This window comes from Mus caroli, unplaced genomic scaffold (genome assembly GCF_978045245.1).
Source record: "Mus caroli unplaced genomic scaffold, Mus_caroli_1 scaffold_8, whole genome shotgun sequence".
NCBI lineage: Eukaryota > Metazoa > Chordata > Mammalia > Rodentia > Muridae > Mus > Mus caroli.
The window spans coordinates 23,307,943-23,325,421 of NW_028227263.1; the positions used below are offsets into that span (position 1 = coordinate 23,307,943).

The 17,479-nt window shown below is 46.2% G+C and overlaps 1 protein-coding gene across 3 annotated transcripts in view; it reads right to left on the reverse strand.

The window, feature by feature from the left end:
• The window catches only part of Prkcb (protein kinase C beta), a 341,205-nt gene that overhangs the window by 78,450 nt on the left and 245,276 nt on the right, over nt 1-17,479 (reverse strand). For all 3 annotated transcript variants that reach the window (XM_021166849.3, XM_021166848.3, XM_085841346.1), the window contains one exon: nt 10,660-10,806. In XM_021166849.3, coding sequence (XP_021022508.1) covers nt 10,660-10,806 — 147 coding nt within the window. The remainder of the gene's footprint in view (nt 1-10,659; nt 10,807-17,479) is intronic.

Here is a 17,479-nt window from a genome sequence, read left to right on the forward strand (position 1 = left end):
AAGAGACACTGTGACCATGCAACTCTTACAAAGGATAGCATTGAACTAGGGCTGGCTTACAGGTTCAGAGGTGTACTCTATTGCCATTGTGACAGGAAGCATGGCAGCAGGCAGGCAGACATTGTACTGGAGAGGTAGCTGGGTGTTCTACATTGGACTCCCAGGCAGCAGGAAGAGAGTAACTCTGGGCCTGCCTGCCTTGAGCTTCTGAGCCCTCAAAGCCTACCCCTAGTGAATGCTACATCTAACCCAACAAGGCCACGCCTCCCAAGATTGCCATTCCCCGTGAGTCTATGGGGGCCATTTTCATCCAAACTATCACATATCCAAAGAGCCACAAATCATGCATCTCTAAATCAAATTTGACACAGTAAGTAACCCTTACAAACTGTGACTCTACCAAGTTACTCCAGCCTTTTATCCTGTTACTCCTGTCACCTTTGTCCTGTCACCTTTAAGAAGGGGGTGATAGTAGTAGCATCAGAGAACAAATGGTGCTAATCCAAACAGAACACTCATAAGGTCCTGGCACAGAGATCTTATAAGATCTCAAAGTGATAAGAGCACCACCACTGTCAGAATTACTACCATCGTCAGTAGAACGTAAATCTATAGTGGCAAATGCTTCTGTCTGTTTGGTTCACAAACATTGCTGATATACCAAAAGAATACCTGATACACAGTAGGTGCTCAATAAACATCCGTTCCCCACTCTTGTAACCCAATCATTAATTATGGATGTCAGTGGACACTTATAAAAGCAAACAATTATCTCCCTTGCATCGGCCCTCTGCTCTCAAAAGGATGAGAGGGTGGGTGTGTGGGTACATAACTTTAATCCCAGTATTCAGGAAGCAGAGGCAGAGGCAGAGGCAGAGGCAGAGGCAGAGGTAAAGGTAGAGGCCATTAGATCTCTGTGAGTTCAAGACCAGCCTACTCTACATAGTGAGTTCCAGGACAGCCAGGGTTATGTGGAAAGACCCTGTCTCAAACAAACACAAACAGCATGGCCTCTAATTCTGAGTGGTAGATCTGCAGAGTGATGGACAAATCAAGACAGGTATTTCCAAAGACTGCTAACTGGAGGAGCCTCTTTGTTTTGTTCTTTTTGTTTATTTGTTTGTCTTGGTTTGTTTTTATTAGATATTTTCTTTATTTCCCTTTCAAAATTTATCCCCTTTCCTGGTTTCCCCTCCGTAAACCCCCCATCCCCTCCCCCTCCCCCTGCTCACCAGCCCACCCGCTCTGGCTTCCTGGCCCTGGTATTCCCCTACACTAAGGCATTGAGCCTTCACAGGACCAAGGTCCTCTCCTCCCATTGATGACCAACAAGGCCATCCTCTACTACATATGCAGCTGGAGCCATGGGTCCCTCCATGTGCACTCTTTAGTTGGAGGAACCTCTTTGTAAAGGACGGAGACGGAGTGACTTACAATAGAGCAGCAAGTTTCAAAGGAACTACTTGATTCTCTATATCTACCCAATGCAAAAGACAGTAAAGGAAGATCCAGATCCTAGAAAGGATGCTCAAAGAACAGAGGAGCCTTGAGACATGAGCCTCCTCTAATGGAGAAGTTCTGGAGAAAAGAGGAGATTGGGACTTGCCATACCAGAATCATAGTGGAAGACTTCATGTCCTATGAAATAGAGTGGCCATCGAGCTGCCAAATTATATGTGAGCCTAAGACTTGAAGGCTATTTTCATCAGTTGCATCACTGATACTAGTGTTGATCCTGCCATGCGAGTATAAGACCACTGCCACAGTTTTATGAGCCAAATTTGAGGCAAGCTTTAATTAAATACTAGCCAGGGGGATGGACTCTGGTCAGATCCATTCCTAGGCTTCCAGAAAATGGTGATGAGTCTCATTTTTGCAGAGGTTCATACAGGTATACCCATAAGGCTATGTATTTCCCAAGAGGTCCAATCAGGGCCAAGCATATATCTCAACATACTTCTGTCTGCACACCTCCTGCCTACATCCAATCAGGCACAAGAGTACATCCTGATGTATTTCCTGCCTACATAACTCCCTCCTACATATCAAGCATATCTGGTGCAGTTTGGGTCAACCAAACTTGTTTAAAGGAGTGAAAGCATGTGGCTTGTTATCTTACATAAACAAGAGCCTGCACTGGCAGTGTCTGTCCTTGGGCAAGGGGCTTACAGGCAAGAGGCATTTTTGTTGTTTGACTCTTTTAGGCATAGTAATTAAAACTTAAAACATAACTTTAGCTCTCACACTGGCCATTGTAGAAGAACAAAATTACCTCTCTGCTAGGCTCCCCTAGAACATATTAATATAAACACACAATGGGTGTATCAAATCTGTGATTGCACCTACTGTGTGCTGCTCTGCTGTGAACACTGAGCTGCTGAAATCAGTACCGGCACCTTCCTTGGACAATAACGGCTAAATTCTGAGTGTTGGAGGGCACCTTCCTGTAGTCTAGGGACATTCAGGCACTGGACTTACTGGGCACTGTTCCAGGAAGCTCCAGCCATAGAGGAGGTTAGTGCATTCTGCTTTGGGTGCATACCCAGCCACAGTACAGGGTGGAATTGTTTTTAGCAGCTGTGGATGTGATACCTGGATGCCCAGTTTCCCAGCATCGGCTGCTTCTTTCAATTTCATAAGTCACTGACTGCATCCTACTTGATTTATTCCTGGCTTTTGCTGGGCTCAGGAAAGGCAGCTCTAGCACCTGGCATGTCCCATGATTTGAACACAAGGAAATGTCACCAGGAAGAGGCACTCCAGTATTTGTGTTTGTGGGGTGTGAGAAACTTGGTGTTCTAAAGGGAAAAAGTCAGGAGGTCTTTTGGGACACTGTGAAAAATTCCAACCAGAGCTGAGGAGCAGCCAGGATGTGTGAGAGACCATGTGCTAGACACCAGAATTATTCTCCCAGACGCCCTTGCTTTGAGGCGTGGCCATGGGACGAAACCTCTCTGATAGGGTGTGGGCAGAAGTGAAGTGTGTCAGTTCCAGAACAAAGCAGCTTGAGCCTCCTCCTCCTCCTGTTCCTCCCCCTCCACCCTCTGAATGTAGAGAATAGGTTGGAAGGACTAATGGAGCCATATAAGGCAGAAAGAATTCTATCCCTTATTTATCATATGGCAAGGGTTAGCAGGGCCAGGAACACCCATCCACTACTATTTATGACTTAAAATTCACCTCTATTGTGTCTGAGTCAGTATACCTCTGGTAGTGTATTTGTTACAGCAGTTGAGTCCATGTCCTGACTGCTACACAAACTTGCTAAGTCAGGATGGAGGCACCTGAGGTTATCATTTCGTTCTTTGCTTGGTTAACTCACCCTTGTGGGCTAGCTCTAGTCACTTTCTGAAGAAAGTGACTTAATCTAGGAGTCAGCCTCCTGTAGGCTCCCACAGGGTACCACAGCTGTACACACATCTGTTCCTTCGATTTTTTTGGAACAATGTTTATAGCCCCATGGTGCTTTAAAGCACACATTATTTCAAAATGCACAGAATGATACACTTAAGAAATGTGCACTTCGTTGAGTGTAAATTTGACCGTCGAGGGTGGTGCCCTGGTTAAATGGGCTGCATGATGAAGAGTTTAGACTTACATGCATGGAGGTCTATCACCGACCCTGAAATGTGTTGAGAAGGTGTTATTGTAGGGGGTACAGATGGACACACAGATATGCCATAAAGCAAGAAAGTCAGTTGCTAACGGCAGAATCTAGGGTGACGGGTATTATGAATGCTTATTACAGTTCTTTCCATTTTTTTCTGTTAATAAGTGAATAAATGTTAGGGAAAGAGACTAACGGAAGGATACTTCATTTAAGTATGTCCTGGATAAACTTCTATTATTTAAATTTCACTTAAATGAATGGATCTTTAAGCTATTTACATTTTTTCTATTAACAATCATGCTGCAGTAAATATCATTTGACATAGATCTCTATGGTATCAGGTTTGAATGCTTTTTAAATGTTTATAGTGTGAGTGAGTGTGTGTGTGTGTGTGTGTGTGTGTGTGTGTGTGTGTGTGTGTGTGTACTTATGCATTCATATATGTCCGTGAGGTATGCATATGTGATGGTGTGGAGACCAAGGGCAACCTCAGGTGTCAGTCATCTCCTTTTGCCTTAAGTCAGGGTCTGTCTATTGTTTGCCACTGTGTATGTCAAGCTAGTTGGTTTGTCAGCTTCATGAATCTCCTGCTTGTGCCCCTCATCTCACCACAGGAAAGCTGGGATTACAGACTCTCGCTGGACATAGGCTCTGGCATTCAAACTCAGCTCCCCATGTTTACACAGCAAGCCTTTAGCCACTGAGCCATCTCCCCAGCCTGGGCTTGAACTTCTCTTTATATTTGTGAATCTACACTTATGATACAGTTCTCTTCTACCTTGAAACACAGACAGACAGACAGACACCCTTCCCATAGCCAAGAGTAAAACATATAAGAGAATGAAAACTTTTCTAATTCTTTGGTTCTCTGTCTCTCTGTCTGTCTGTGCCTGTGCCTGTGTCTGTGTCTGTCTGTCTGTCTGTCTGTCTGTCTCTCTCTCTCTCTCTCTCCCTCTGTGTGTGTGTGTGTGTGTGTGTGTGTGTGTGTGTGTGTGTGTGTGTGTACATGTAAGCATAGGCCAAAGATTGATGTCTGGTGTCTTCCTCTACTGCCCTCCACCTTTTTTTTTTGTTTGTTGTTTTTGTTGTTTGTTTTTCAAGACAGGGTTTCTCTGTATAGCCCTGGCTGTCCTGGAACTCACTTTGTAGACCAGGCTGGCCTCGAACTCAGAAATCCGACTGCCTTTGCCTCCCAAGTGCTGGGATTAAAGGCGTGCACCACCATGCCCGGCTCACCTTACTTTTTTAACCACTAAATCTGAATCTTGCCCATTTGACAGCCGATCTGGCCAGCCATCCCTAGTGATCCATGTGTTTATGTCTCTCTCTGCCTCCCTGATACTGAAATTACAGGTTCAAGTCACACTGTGAACTCAGATTCTCACTCTTATATCACAAACACTTATCAACTGATCTATTTTCCCAGTCCCTGGGTAACTTTAAAAACAAATCTGAGCCGGGCTGTGGTGGCGCACGCCTTTAATCCCAGCACTCGGGAGGCAGAGGCAGGCAGATTTCTGAGTTCGAGGCCAGCCTGGTCTACAAAGTGAGTTCCAGGACAGCCAGGGCTATACAGAGAAACCCTGTCTCGAAAAACCAAAAAAAAAAAAAAATCTGAACAATATGTAACATTACCATAAGTACACATGAGTCTCAGAAGATATCAATATTAGCCCTAATAACTTAACAGATGTTTTTGGCTTGGCACTTTTGGATGACAGACATCAAATCTGGTGTAGAGCTATGTCTGCCTCAAACTGACCATGACACCCCACCCCACCCCTTTGCTGGCTAGCTTCTACAGTGCCAGACAGTGTTGTGGAAATCTTACCCACTGCTAGACCCTGTTTGCTACAATACCACTCATCCTGGAGAGAGGTACCCCTTAGTGCAATAGGGCATGGAAATTATGGAGGTAATCAACTGCTTCCTGATCAGATTTGAGGCTAGCTTTACCTGATCAAAAGCCCATGACTGCGGAGATCATACGCCCACATATGTGGGAATATGCTGTTGTTGATTTGCTAAATGCTCACACTGCCAACCTGCCTTCCAAATATTTGTATTTATACCTACAGACATATAGAGCTCTCAAATTTTGTCAGAGGAGCTTCTCTTTTTGCTGTAGGTACTGACTTATAACTGGCCTAAGTGCTGAGTCTAAGTAACTGAGTTCTCAGGTATTCACGGGTCGTGTATATCAACCTCCCTGTGCAAGGCTCAGGGAATGTCACAGAAAATATGTAAGAACCAGTCGATGTGGAAGACAACTGGGAAATGCTCACATCTGGACAGGGCACGGCTGTTGCGTAAATCAACCCACAGTAGCTGTGATTGCCTGCACAAGATCAAGCTAATCACAGTGCCAGCAAGGATGGGGGATGGAGGAGCAGAGCCCCTTCTCTAAAGAAGGAGCAACTGGCAGCTGGTGGCAGCTGAGGAGGGGGGATTCATTCCCCTTTGGTGATGTGGCCCCTGGTAGGTTGTTCCTGCCCCTGTGGGTGGCCCTCCAAATGTGGGGACATTAACTGGAGGGAGGGGGTTATTACTAACAATAAAAAGGACACGAAGATGGGAAAGAGGTGGGGTTAGATACCAGCACTAGAAGCATTTGGGAGAAGGTAACGGTGGACAAATTACAATCAATATATACTGTATGAAATATAAATGTGCAAAACTTTCAAAGACTAAATAGAAAAAAAATCATTATTTTAAAAAGGCTTGTGTCTGTGCTGTGCAGGCACTTATATGAGGTGGTTGCCATGCTAATATGATAAGGCAAATTGTACATTTTTTCCCTCTTTATTTATGCACGGCACATATACTGAGGAATATCTAGGCACTTCTTTCTCTAAGTAAATCAGACATGCCAGTAAGCCCTGCAGGTAACCATGAGTTAACACTCCAAATGGTTCCTCTCTTTCGAGTTTGCAGGACTGGGTGACACATCTGGAACACAATGGCCTTGCAGCAACACATCTGGAGCGCAATGGCTTCACACTTGCGTTTGCCCTTATATCATTTTCACAGGTCTTAACAAAATGTTTGTGTCACCCTCTGTCATCTTTCTGCAAATGATCACAGCACTTGTTGAGAGTGTGTTTTTTTTTTCTGGGCCAGATCTGATCCTGAGGACCTGGGGGAGGGAGGTGCAAAGCCCCAAGGCTGGTTCTTTTCATCTTCTGAAGGGAGAGAGCCTCATGGCCATGTTCTTCTGTTTAAGGGGGCTGAGCTATGTTCCTAGCCAGATTGTGCAAAATGTTCAAAGTCGGTGTTGGAATACAAACCTGCATTAATTCCAAACCACCGTTGGCACCATTAGAGTGGCAAAGGATTACTCTGCTTTAAATGATCATAGAGGTGTTTGTGATTCTGTTTTTGCTTTCATGATGGGCTGTTATTCTGTCTGCCATTTATTTAATGCTGCATCCCCAGTCTGCAAGAGAACTCTCAATTATTATAACAGTTTCCATGGAAACACATGATCTATTCTCTCTTATTTGCTCACTATCCCCCAATGATCCACTCTCCCACTACCCTCCCCAACTCCACCCCAACCTCAATTCTTTCCAGAAGCCCCCACAGAACTTCCATTTCCACCAGCAATTCTCCAGCCTATACTGTTCAGTGATCAAAAGCGTGTGCATGGTACACTGACTTTTGAGTTAACAAGGACAAAAATAAGAATGGTAAATGAGCCCAGGGAGACGAGAAAGAAGCAAATTCAATTAGTGAAAGTTCACATACGGAGGGAGGCTGAGTCAGCGAGGGGCCACAGAAGTGGGCAAACTTGGGTGGAAGCAAGACTTCCCAGTGTTTATCCTTTTAATGTAATTTTAATTGTGAGCCATGTAAATACAAGGCTGGCTTAAAATATAATTGGAAAGGAAAGAAATGAGAAAGGGCCGTGAGTGATTATGGAGTTTCTTGGGTGGCGGCAATGTTGAGACTGTGCTGATCAATGTGACAAATTAGAAACCATTGGATTGTATCGTTTTCATGGGGAGAGTATAATGATATGAAAATTACATCTCAAAACACTGTGAGTGTGTGTGTGTGTGTGTGTGTGTGTGTGTGTGTGTGTGAATGTACACACACTGAATGACTCAGTTTTCTTTTCTATGTGTTAGAGGTCTAATGACTCCCGAGCTCAAATAACCCTCAGCTTCTTGCGTAGCTATATGTATACATCTCAGCACCTGACTTAAAAATTAATTTCTAAAGCTCTTGTACGAGGCTGAGTGTAGTGTTGCTCCCCTATGACCTCAGAGCCTGAGAGGATAAGGCAGAGGGCGGAAGGTTTAAGGCCAGCCCAGGTTACATAGGTCAAGGATGATACAGAACAAGACTTCCTACTGGCCTCAGCCTGTCAGCATTTCCTCTTTCTTTAGGTCACTTTATTCTTCAGCATTGATGAAACCTCTGCACTTTGAAATCCACTCTTCCTGACATTTGAGACATCCTGACTCTTCCCCTCATATCTCATCTCCAGACTTGGGTAGATTCCTCCTTTCCCAACAAGTGGTGTCTCTCTTCCTGTTAGCTTTTCTTCCTAACTGTCTAGGCGCAGGTCTCACTTGTTCACTGAATACATTTTACTGGCCACCAGCTACATGCCAGCTTCTGTGGGCTGCAGCAGGCATCTGCCTTTCCAGCACCTCTGATTTTTTTATTACTATAATCGAGTTCACTGGATCCCCTAATCCAACCCTAGTCAAATTCACCACCTACTTCCCACATCCATCTTGCTCATCACTTCTTAGAAACTCATACAGTGGTGTGGACCACAACCAACTCACTGCCTATTGTCCAGCCTCCTGGGCCTCAGTGCTGCTTGGCTCTCTCCTTGGCGACTATCCCTCCTTTTCATTCTCATTCCATGCTGGGGCTCTTCAGACCCTAAGACAGCATTTTTTATACTCTATTGAATCTCAGCAGAAATCCCAGCCATGGGCAAGAGAAAATGCAAGCATGAAGCCTAGATGAACTGGGTTCACAGATCCTGAAATCCAGTGTTGAAGTCAACAGGGAAAGGTCTTCCTCTTGGGTCACATAGATCTTAGAGCAGAAAGAGGGGCAGACTGACACAGAAATCAGAGTGTTATCCATTAATGGTTTCCAGGAGAGGGGAAAGGAGTATGGAGAATGGCTGGGCCAGGTGACACACACCTATAATCCCAGCACTAGGAAGGAGGGCTGAGGCAGGACGATATAGGTTGGAGCCCAGCCTGGGCTATGACATAGGCAAGATCCCATGTCAGACAGCAGAATGGGTATGTGGTTATTTTATGTTATTGGTCAGGGAAGACCTTGTAGCAGTGGTGTCCAAGTAGAGGTGTGAATTAGGACAAGGAGCCAGCCATGAAGAGATTTGAGGGTGTCATTAAAGCTCCATGGGAAGAAAAAAAAATGGCTCGATTCAGCTACCCAACCGTCACCAATGTATCTAGAATATGCTGGGTAATGAGGAGGAAACAAAGCAAAAAAAGTCAAGCAGCAAACAAGGATGGATGGGAGCCATAAGCATTAGTAAGCTAAGAGTGAGGACGGAGCAGAGGAAGGATCTGAATTGTTGCTGGGGAGAAGCCTAACCTAAGGTACGTTTGTAGACAATTACTCTGGGGCTGGAGAGATGGCTCAGTGGTTGAGAGCACGGACTGCTCTTCCAGAGGTCATGAGTTCAATTCCCAGCAACCACATGGTAGGCTCACCACCATCTGTTATGAGATCTGATGCCCTCTTCTGGTGTGTCTAGACAGCAACAGTGTCCTCATATAAAAAATAAATTAGCTAAGTGTAGGGTGTATCGACTACAGGTGCGAGGTGGAGAGGAACACAAGTTAGGGACTTCTGACAAGATTTAGCTGAGCAGCCATGCTGTTGAAGATGGAGTAGTTAGCAGGTGCTGCATAGGCTTTGAAGGGACAAACAGGATTGTCTAGCAGATTGCATATAGCATGGATGGGCGCAGGAGTAGTGTAAGGACAAAGACAGGGGGTGGGGTGGGGGGGACTCAAGGATAACTCAGTTTTCTGGCTTATGTTTCAGAGAAGAAAAAGAAATTTATATTTTTTGCACACCTGAGTTCACAGGATGAGATTTATACCAGGCATATTTGTGGCACACTAAGGGATTCAAAGACTCCGAACAACACTAAACAAGTCAGGAATACTTATAACACAATCTCAACTCTGGTAACACAGCATCTCGCGGTATCCATAAAAGCATCCAGGATCTCTCTATGAGTCCCACAGTCATCCTTCAACTATGCTGCTGCTCAAAAGGAAGTGTTCCCATTCTCAGCTGCCACCATGAGCTCTTCCAAGAGCAAACCTGATCGTGTCACTTCCCTGCTTAAAAACTTTCAATGGCTCCCCACTGCGCTGTGAATAAAATCCAGACTTACCTTCCTAGCCCATCAGCACCAGCACAACTGACAGACCGAGCCCATGCTTCCATCTGCAACCTCAGGGCATCCAGCTCATGTCACGGAGGGCTCAGTGCCTCCTGATGACCCCTAAAAGGTCCTCCTGCTCATGTCACCATGGACCCAGTGCCTTCTGATGGCACTGAGAATGCACCGAGCTCATCCCAGCTCAGGATGCTGGCACTGCTGTTCCCTCTGCTGGAACAGCCTTTCCTTGCTCTGGCTTATATTTGGAGACTCGTGTATTTCAGACTCTCCTTGAACTCACTATGCAGCTGAGAAGGATCATTCTACCTCTACCACCTGAGCCCCAAATTTTATGCCTGGTTTATGTAATGCTAGGAACCAAAATCAGAACTTCATGCACACTAGGTGAGCACTCTGATAACTGAGCTACATGCTCAGCCCTTCTGTCCTTGTTCTGAATGTATGGCTCATTCCCATTCTTTAGGTCTCCTTCTCAGAGCACGTGAGTGGTAAGTGTGTAGGTAACATAAACTTTATTTGTCTTCTTCATGACATTCAGTCAGGCTACACTCTGAGTTTATTTATGTCCCTCTCTCCCCACCATAGGAACAGCTGTTCCATCCGGAGTGGATGCTGCCACCAAACCATACTGTACCTTGCCAAAGCTGCCTTTCCCCAGCACCATCAGGAAGTTAAAATCGGTCAGTTTCATCCGGTCCCTGTTGCCATTGTTGTCAAATTTGGAGATAGTGTTAGCTGTCTTTTCTTCTGGAGCCTTGGTACCTTGGCCAATCTTGGCTCTCTGGAGGAAGAAAAGAGCACAGGATGAGGGCTGGAGGACTGGTAGGAAGGGAGACTTATGTGCTCGGCAGATACTTTGACTCCTACATCCTGTGCTATGCATCGCTCCACAAACGAACAAGGTTGAGACCATCCTGGGCCCCTGTATCTCTCTCTTTATCCCTCAAATCACATTCTTGTCCAGGAGTTGTAATGTCTCCCTTCTTGTGGGCTCTGGAATTCATTGACTTCTTTTCCCTCTCTCTCTATGAGCACTGCCTGTTAGCATCCCTCTGTCACCTAGAGGACCCACACTGGTTTCTTTCCTACAAGGCTTCGCAGTAGCCATGAGGAAGCTTCTCACACAACTGAGTCACCTGATGCCAAAGATCTCGCACTTGTTGAAGAGTAAGCACTCACTCCCCCAACGATGCCGAGCCTATGTAAGAGCCCCTCCCAGCTGCCGAACTTAAACAGCTCCTAGTAATTTCTGTCCTCACTGACATTGCTTTCTTCACACAGACTTATTTCATGATTTTCGTTCCCCTTCACACCGGAATGTAAGCTTCCAGAGGACAGGGGCTTTGCCAGTTTAGTTTTTACTGATTCTCTGGTACCTGGATGATTATGTGGAGCAGGACAGCACACTTGACAAATGAACCTTTCTGTACCTCAGTCCCCCTGCAGGGTGAGGCTGACAGCGGCATGCTGTCTTTGTGTGAATGGCCACCCTTATCACTGTTTCTTATTTCATGTGTTTTGATGACTAGCAACAAAATGCTTCCTTGAGTTTGAGTTTGGTCTCTCCCTCCCTCCCTCCCTCCCTCCCTCCCTCCCTCTCTCTCTCCCTCCCTCCCTCCCTCCTTCCTTCTCCCTATGTCTCTCTATGTATGTGTGGTAGTGGTAGTGGTGGTGTGTGTGTGAGAGGTGGGCTGGTAAGTGGGGGTGTGAGTATGTGCCTGGCACAGTACACAAGCAGAGGTAAGAGGGCAACCTTGGGTGTTAGTCCTCATCTTCTACTTTGTCTGAGGCGAGGCCGCTCTTATCATTTGCCACCATGTGAGCCAGGCTAGCCGGCTCTTGAGTTAGTTCTAGGGAGACTGCTGTCTCAGGCTCTCATCTCCCCATGGCAGCACTGGGATTACAAATATATGTAATAAGCACACCTGGCTTTACATGCGTTTGTGAAGAGTCACACCTAGGTCCTGTGATTGCACAGATGCTTTAGGACTGAGCCACCCACCCCACCTCCCACCAACCCCTTCCTGAGGTTCTGAATGCCAATGAAGATGACTCATCCAATCAGGGAGCTCCCATTGGGCGTCTGCTATACACCCTGCCCTGCTGTAGGTGCTCAGGGTAGATCAGGGAGCAAAAGAGATACTGATGCTCAAAGAAGACACATCATGCAGGGATTGCATCCTCCATGCTGCATTCCAAGAACTATGTCAGCTTTAACCCGGGCGAAGAATCTGTATTTGCAACAATGCAACACTTGCAGGTGAGAAATCCAAGCACACTGAGTGAACTAAACATTGGCCCAGCTGGGTGGAGCGCAAAGGCCAGGCAGAGGTGTCAGAGACAGAACCAATGGGCTATGAGGACCTCGTCAACACCATCAGGAAGCCCTGGCCGTTCCTGAGCATGCCTTGCTGCCTCTGAAAGGCTTTTCAGCAGGACCATGGTGCCAGCCGACTCAGAAGGTCACTCTGGTAAAGTGGAAGAAACCAGTTGATGGTTTCGAGGCCATGAGGAAGGGCGCTGTAGTTATCAGACGGCACTTGTGGGGACTCTACTGCATTATGGGTTTTCAAGGTGGGTAGAATGACGTGGATGGTTGTGGGACGTGGACTCCTTCATGGTGGGGCAGACACGGAGAGGGAGAAGGGGAAGCAGAAATGGAGAATCTTCATTCCAAGCCCCTGGGTACTTGGGGGTCTTTCCACCTGGGGGAGAAGTATGTTTGAGGGGCTGGGTGAGGAGACAGAAGAGCTTTGAAGTGTGATTTTAGAGAGTGGGGAGCCATGTTCCTTCCACACAAAGGCCATGTCAGATCTGTCTCCTCCTCGTGCTATGGATCCCGCTACCGACATTCAGTGAGCGAGACTGCAAATCTCCCAGTGCTTTCCATCTTCTTAATTAGTGTCTTAAAATATTGAAGTTGGGACCTGGGGAGATAGCTCAGTTGGTAAAATGTTTGCCTTGCGAACACACAAACCTGAGCTCCAGCCTCAGAATCTACATTAATAAGAAGCCGGGCATGGTGATACATGCTGGCAATCCCAGGGCTGGGGAGGTAGAGATGGGAGGATGGTTCCCTGGAGTTCACTGGGCAGCAGCTTAGCCTACTCTGTGAGTTCCAGGCCAATGAGATATCCTGTCTCAAAATAAAAATGGATGGTGTCTGAGGAAGGACACCCAAGGTTGTCTTCTGGCTTCCATGGGTACATAGACACATGTGGACCAACCAGCACATACATGAACACCCATACGCAAATAAAAATAGATAAATAATTGACATGTAAGCAGTTAAATGCACAGATCTGAAGTGTATCCTTCTGATGGATTTTGACAATAAGCATTAACCCATGCCCCAAACAAGATGCAGAACAAGTCCAAATCCCTAAGGAGGTTTGCAGCTGATCTCTAGCTAACAAAGGCAACCTTTGCTCTCATTTCTATTCTCATAGGTCAGATTTCTCTGTTCTTGAATTTCATCCAAATGGAATCAAAGTGCATAAACCCTTTCACGTCCTCCTTCCTCCTCTCATCAGAACGTTCTTGAAGCCCCTCTACAAGGTTGTACACACCAGGAAGCCCTCACTGGGTTGCTGAGAATGCATTAATGGCATTGATCTTTCTCCTGTTGTTGTGTGTTGGTGCTGTTTGAGGCTACTAATGAAGCAATTGGCTCAGTCCTCAAACTAGTTTTTTGATGGTAAGACGTGTTAATATTTAAGCCTAAGATACCCAACAAGCAGCACGCATGAATTAAGGGCAAAAACATTTGAGAGACAGGAGGATGGGGTCCCAGGGAGGAGGAGATAGGTCAGACATGAGACCATCTCTTCTGGGTGGAGACTTCCCGTAAGACAGGAACCTGGACAAGGGCTGCCTGTCTTTCTTGGACCACATCCTCATGCCATCCTGAATCTTCCCTCCAGCCTCCTGTTCCTGACTGATACAAGCTTCCCTCCTGTCTCATTGCTTCATTGCTCTGTCTTCTATTACTTGGTAGCTGACTCATGATGCATTGGACTTCTTGCCTCTTGCTCTACTTCTGCCCAGCCATTGGGCACATGCGCATCCACTAGGAGGTTCTAATACGCGATCCCCTTTGAAACGAAAGGCGAGAGCTCATGCCTTTTCCACTTGAATTTGCTGCAATTGACTGAAATTGGACTTTTTCCTCTTACATTTGATTTTCCTTTTATGTGTGTGTGTGTTTTGTCTGCATGTGTGTCAGTACACTGTGTGCATGCAGGGCCTGTGGAGGCCAAAAGAGGACGTCAGAGTCGCTGGAACAAGAGTTACAGATAGCTGTGAGACACATAGGGTGTGCTGGAATTTTACTCGAGTCCTCTGGAAAAGCAACCAGTACTCTCTCCAGGCCCCCAAATAACCAAACTTTAAAAATCTTTGAGGGGAGCTGTGTTTGTGCACTGCGGTTTAGATAAGGTTCATATGCTGGAGGTTTGGTCTACAGTATATGACATGAGAGGTGATATAACCTCTAAGAGGTGGGACCTTGAGAGAAGTGTGCATGCCTAGGATGCCCACCTTGGGAAGAAATGCTGGTTTCATAAAGTTATTTCTCCCCAGAGCAGCCAAGTCAGCGGTGTGCTGAGCCCCTTCTGCACGCATCCAGTTATTTTTTCTTTTTTTCTCGAATAGCAGGACCCCAGAGAAGGTGGTTCTCACCAGAGACCACATGGATAGGGCCATGCAACCTTTAAGCCTCCAAAACGTGTGTGTGTGTTTATGTGTGTGTGTATGTGTGTGTGTGTGTGTGTATGTGTGTGTGTATGTGTGTATGTGTGTGTGTGTGTGTGTGTGTGTGTGTGTGTGTGTGTGTGTGTGTGTGTGTATGTGTGTGGTGTGAGGGATCCTTTCTTTTAAACTGCCTACATTCAGCCCTTGGTTACAGGAACAGTCTATTAGTTCAATATCTAGAATCTAAATAAGAAGTCTGTTCTGCCCAACATTTGCTGTTACTTTAATATTTAAATCAGATGTCAACTGTTGAAGATCAGGAGAGGTCGTATAAAAATCTAGACTTGGGGTGGTGATATGGCTCGGTAGTTGAGTACTTTCTTAACAGTGCACGAGACCCTGTGTTCTCTCCTTACGACTAAAAACAAAACTACAAAGCCAGACTCCCAGCCTCTTCTAAACAAGAGGCTTTCTCTTTAGAAGAAAGCCTGGCAACACTCAGTAGCCTGGGCTTTCTCCTTATTATCTACACGGCTCCTGAAACCATGGGGGGCTGTTCCCCTGACCCTGGGAGCCTTCTGAGGACAAGAGCCTATCACACATCTCTCTACAGATCCCAGACTTGCAGGTGCTGCCCAGGTCCTACATCAAAGAGAGGGCAATACAAAATGAAAGTCACAGCAGAAACGACCATCCACCCGTGGCTGCCTTTCATGTTTGCAATTTGGAGCCAGAGAGGCCTGTGCAGAATTGAAGCAGAAAGCATCCATTCCAAGTGGAGTGTGTCACTTTGCATTATATCCTAGAGAACCACAAAGGCTCCACGTTCTATCTCAGATGATCAGCACCTGTCCTGATTTCAGGACCCTTTGTTACCCCACCCCTCCAAGTGTACTCCTAGCTACCCCACAAGGTCAGAAGGCATGGGATGCCTAGAGAGGCTCCCACCTACGCCAGGAGGATGTGCTGAGCGTGGTTGGCTCTCAGGGAGGATCTGGCAACACCATTACCAATGTTGGACATCTGAATGCTTATGACACACCAGGAGTTTCTAGAGGCATGATGTCATTCAATCCTCATGTCATCTTTCCAGAGTGTCAGATATGTTACAGAGTTGAAAGCTCTGGGTTGCTGCCCACCTCCAATCATCTTACTAGGGGTAATACCTCCAAGAGTGAGTGAAGAGGGCTGTGGGTAAGACCCCAGCTTCCATCCCTGAACAGAGACACTCAGCAAGGAAACTCTCCTAGTTTTCTTTTATTAGGGGGTTGCGGGGAGGACAGGCAAGTCTATCTGCTTGTAGCAGCAACAGCTTGATCTGACAGTCACTCCCAGTAAGTAACAGCAGATTCACACAGCCACAGGAGCAAAACGTTGGGGAAAATCTCCCCATACTCAACATTTACAGAGATCCCTTGCCTTTGATTCCAAAACAATACAGTACTGGTCATTTAGAGACCACTGCAATGTTATACGAATTCTAAATCATCTGGATTGGTTTAACGTACATGGAAGGGGACACACACACAAACACACACACACACACACACACAGGGTGGCATTCTGTGTGTCTCCAGATTTGGATATCTGCTGGGGACAGGGCTCTGGAATCAATCTCTCACTGACATAAAGGGACACTGTCCTTACCCACCTCTTCTTTCCCTCATCTCCTGCTCCTGACAAGGCTTGTCAGGGTCCGGTTCCCGAATCAGCTACTATCTCTTGACTGACAGGTGATTTTGAGAGAGGGCCTCACTGTAGCCCAGGCTTGTTACTAACTCTATCCGGCCTTGGCCTCCCAAGTACTGGAAATATAAATGTACCTTCAGACCAGACTTTGGGTCCATATAATTTATTTCTAGAAACCTCAAACCCAGGGCCATGACTAGCCCTGGCACCCTGGACAGTTACTTCCCTTCTTGGGCCTCAGTTTCTTCTTCTGAAAGAGAACAGTTGGGAGTGGTCCCGGTGTAACTTTCAGGGGTGTGACAAGGTAGGTACACGGTATGTCATAAGTATTTTGTTCAATAAGAGAACCCTGAGCCTGCCAGGTGACTGACTCTGAACTACCCAAATCACAGGATCTTCCCCAGCCCACAGGGAAGGCCAGAGGCAGAGGACACCCTCACTGTCTTCTCATTGCACCTAGGGCATCCCACCACAGTACAATGTCACCCCGATTCTGGAACCCCCGTAGTCTGTCACTCAGCACTCGAGTTGCTCCTGATAAGAAGTTTGAAGGTAATTCTTGATTCATCCTGGGTCCTAATTGCTTATTGTGTGGGGATTACATTTCTCACGGTCAAGGTCAAGTAAAATCCCTGCTTGTGTCTGACAGTGATTTCAGTCTGTTGGAAACTCTTTTTTTTTTTTTTTTTTTTAATCAACGACTATGGTATAGCGCGATTATAACTCAGCCGTAAACAAGTATTTGCAGGCTCCTGCTAGGGATAAGGGGGCATATTTTGTCGCATGCAGATAAAACAGCCCTGTACTTCAAGCCAATTACTGTCTTAGACAAATGCTCTATTCCAATGCACATAGAGAATGTTTTCTTTGGTGTTTGGAAATGTCACCCCTGCTGCCCCAGGACAGAAGAAATTATTTTGTGAAGCTCAGGCTTCATTTCCTACAAGAGAATGCCGCCAGCCTTGTGTCTTTGTTTTGTTTTATTTTTTCCACCCATAATCATAACCGCTCCAGCCAACAGACACTGCCAGCCCAGAAAGATTTCTCTGGAAGTCTTGCCTTCCAGTTCATTC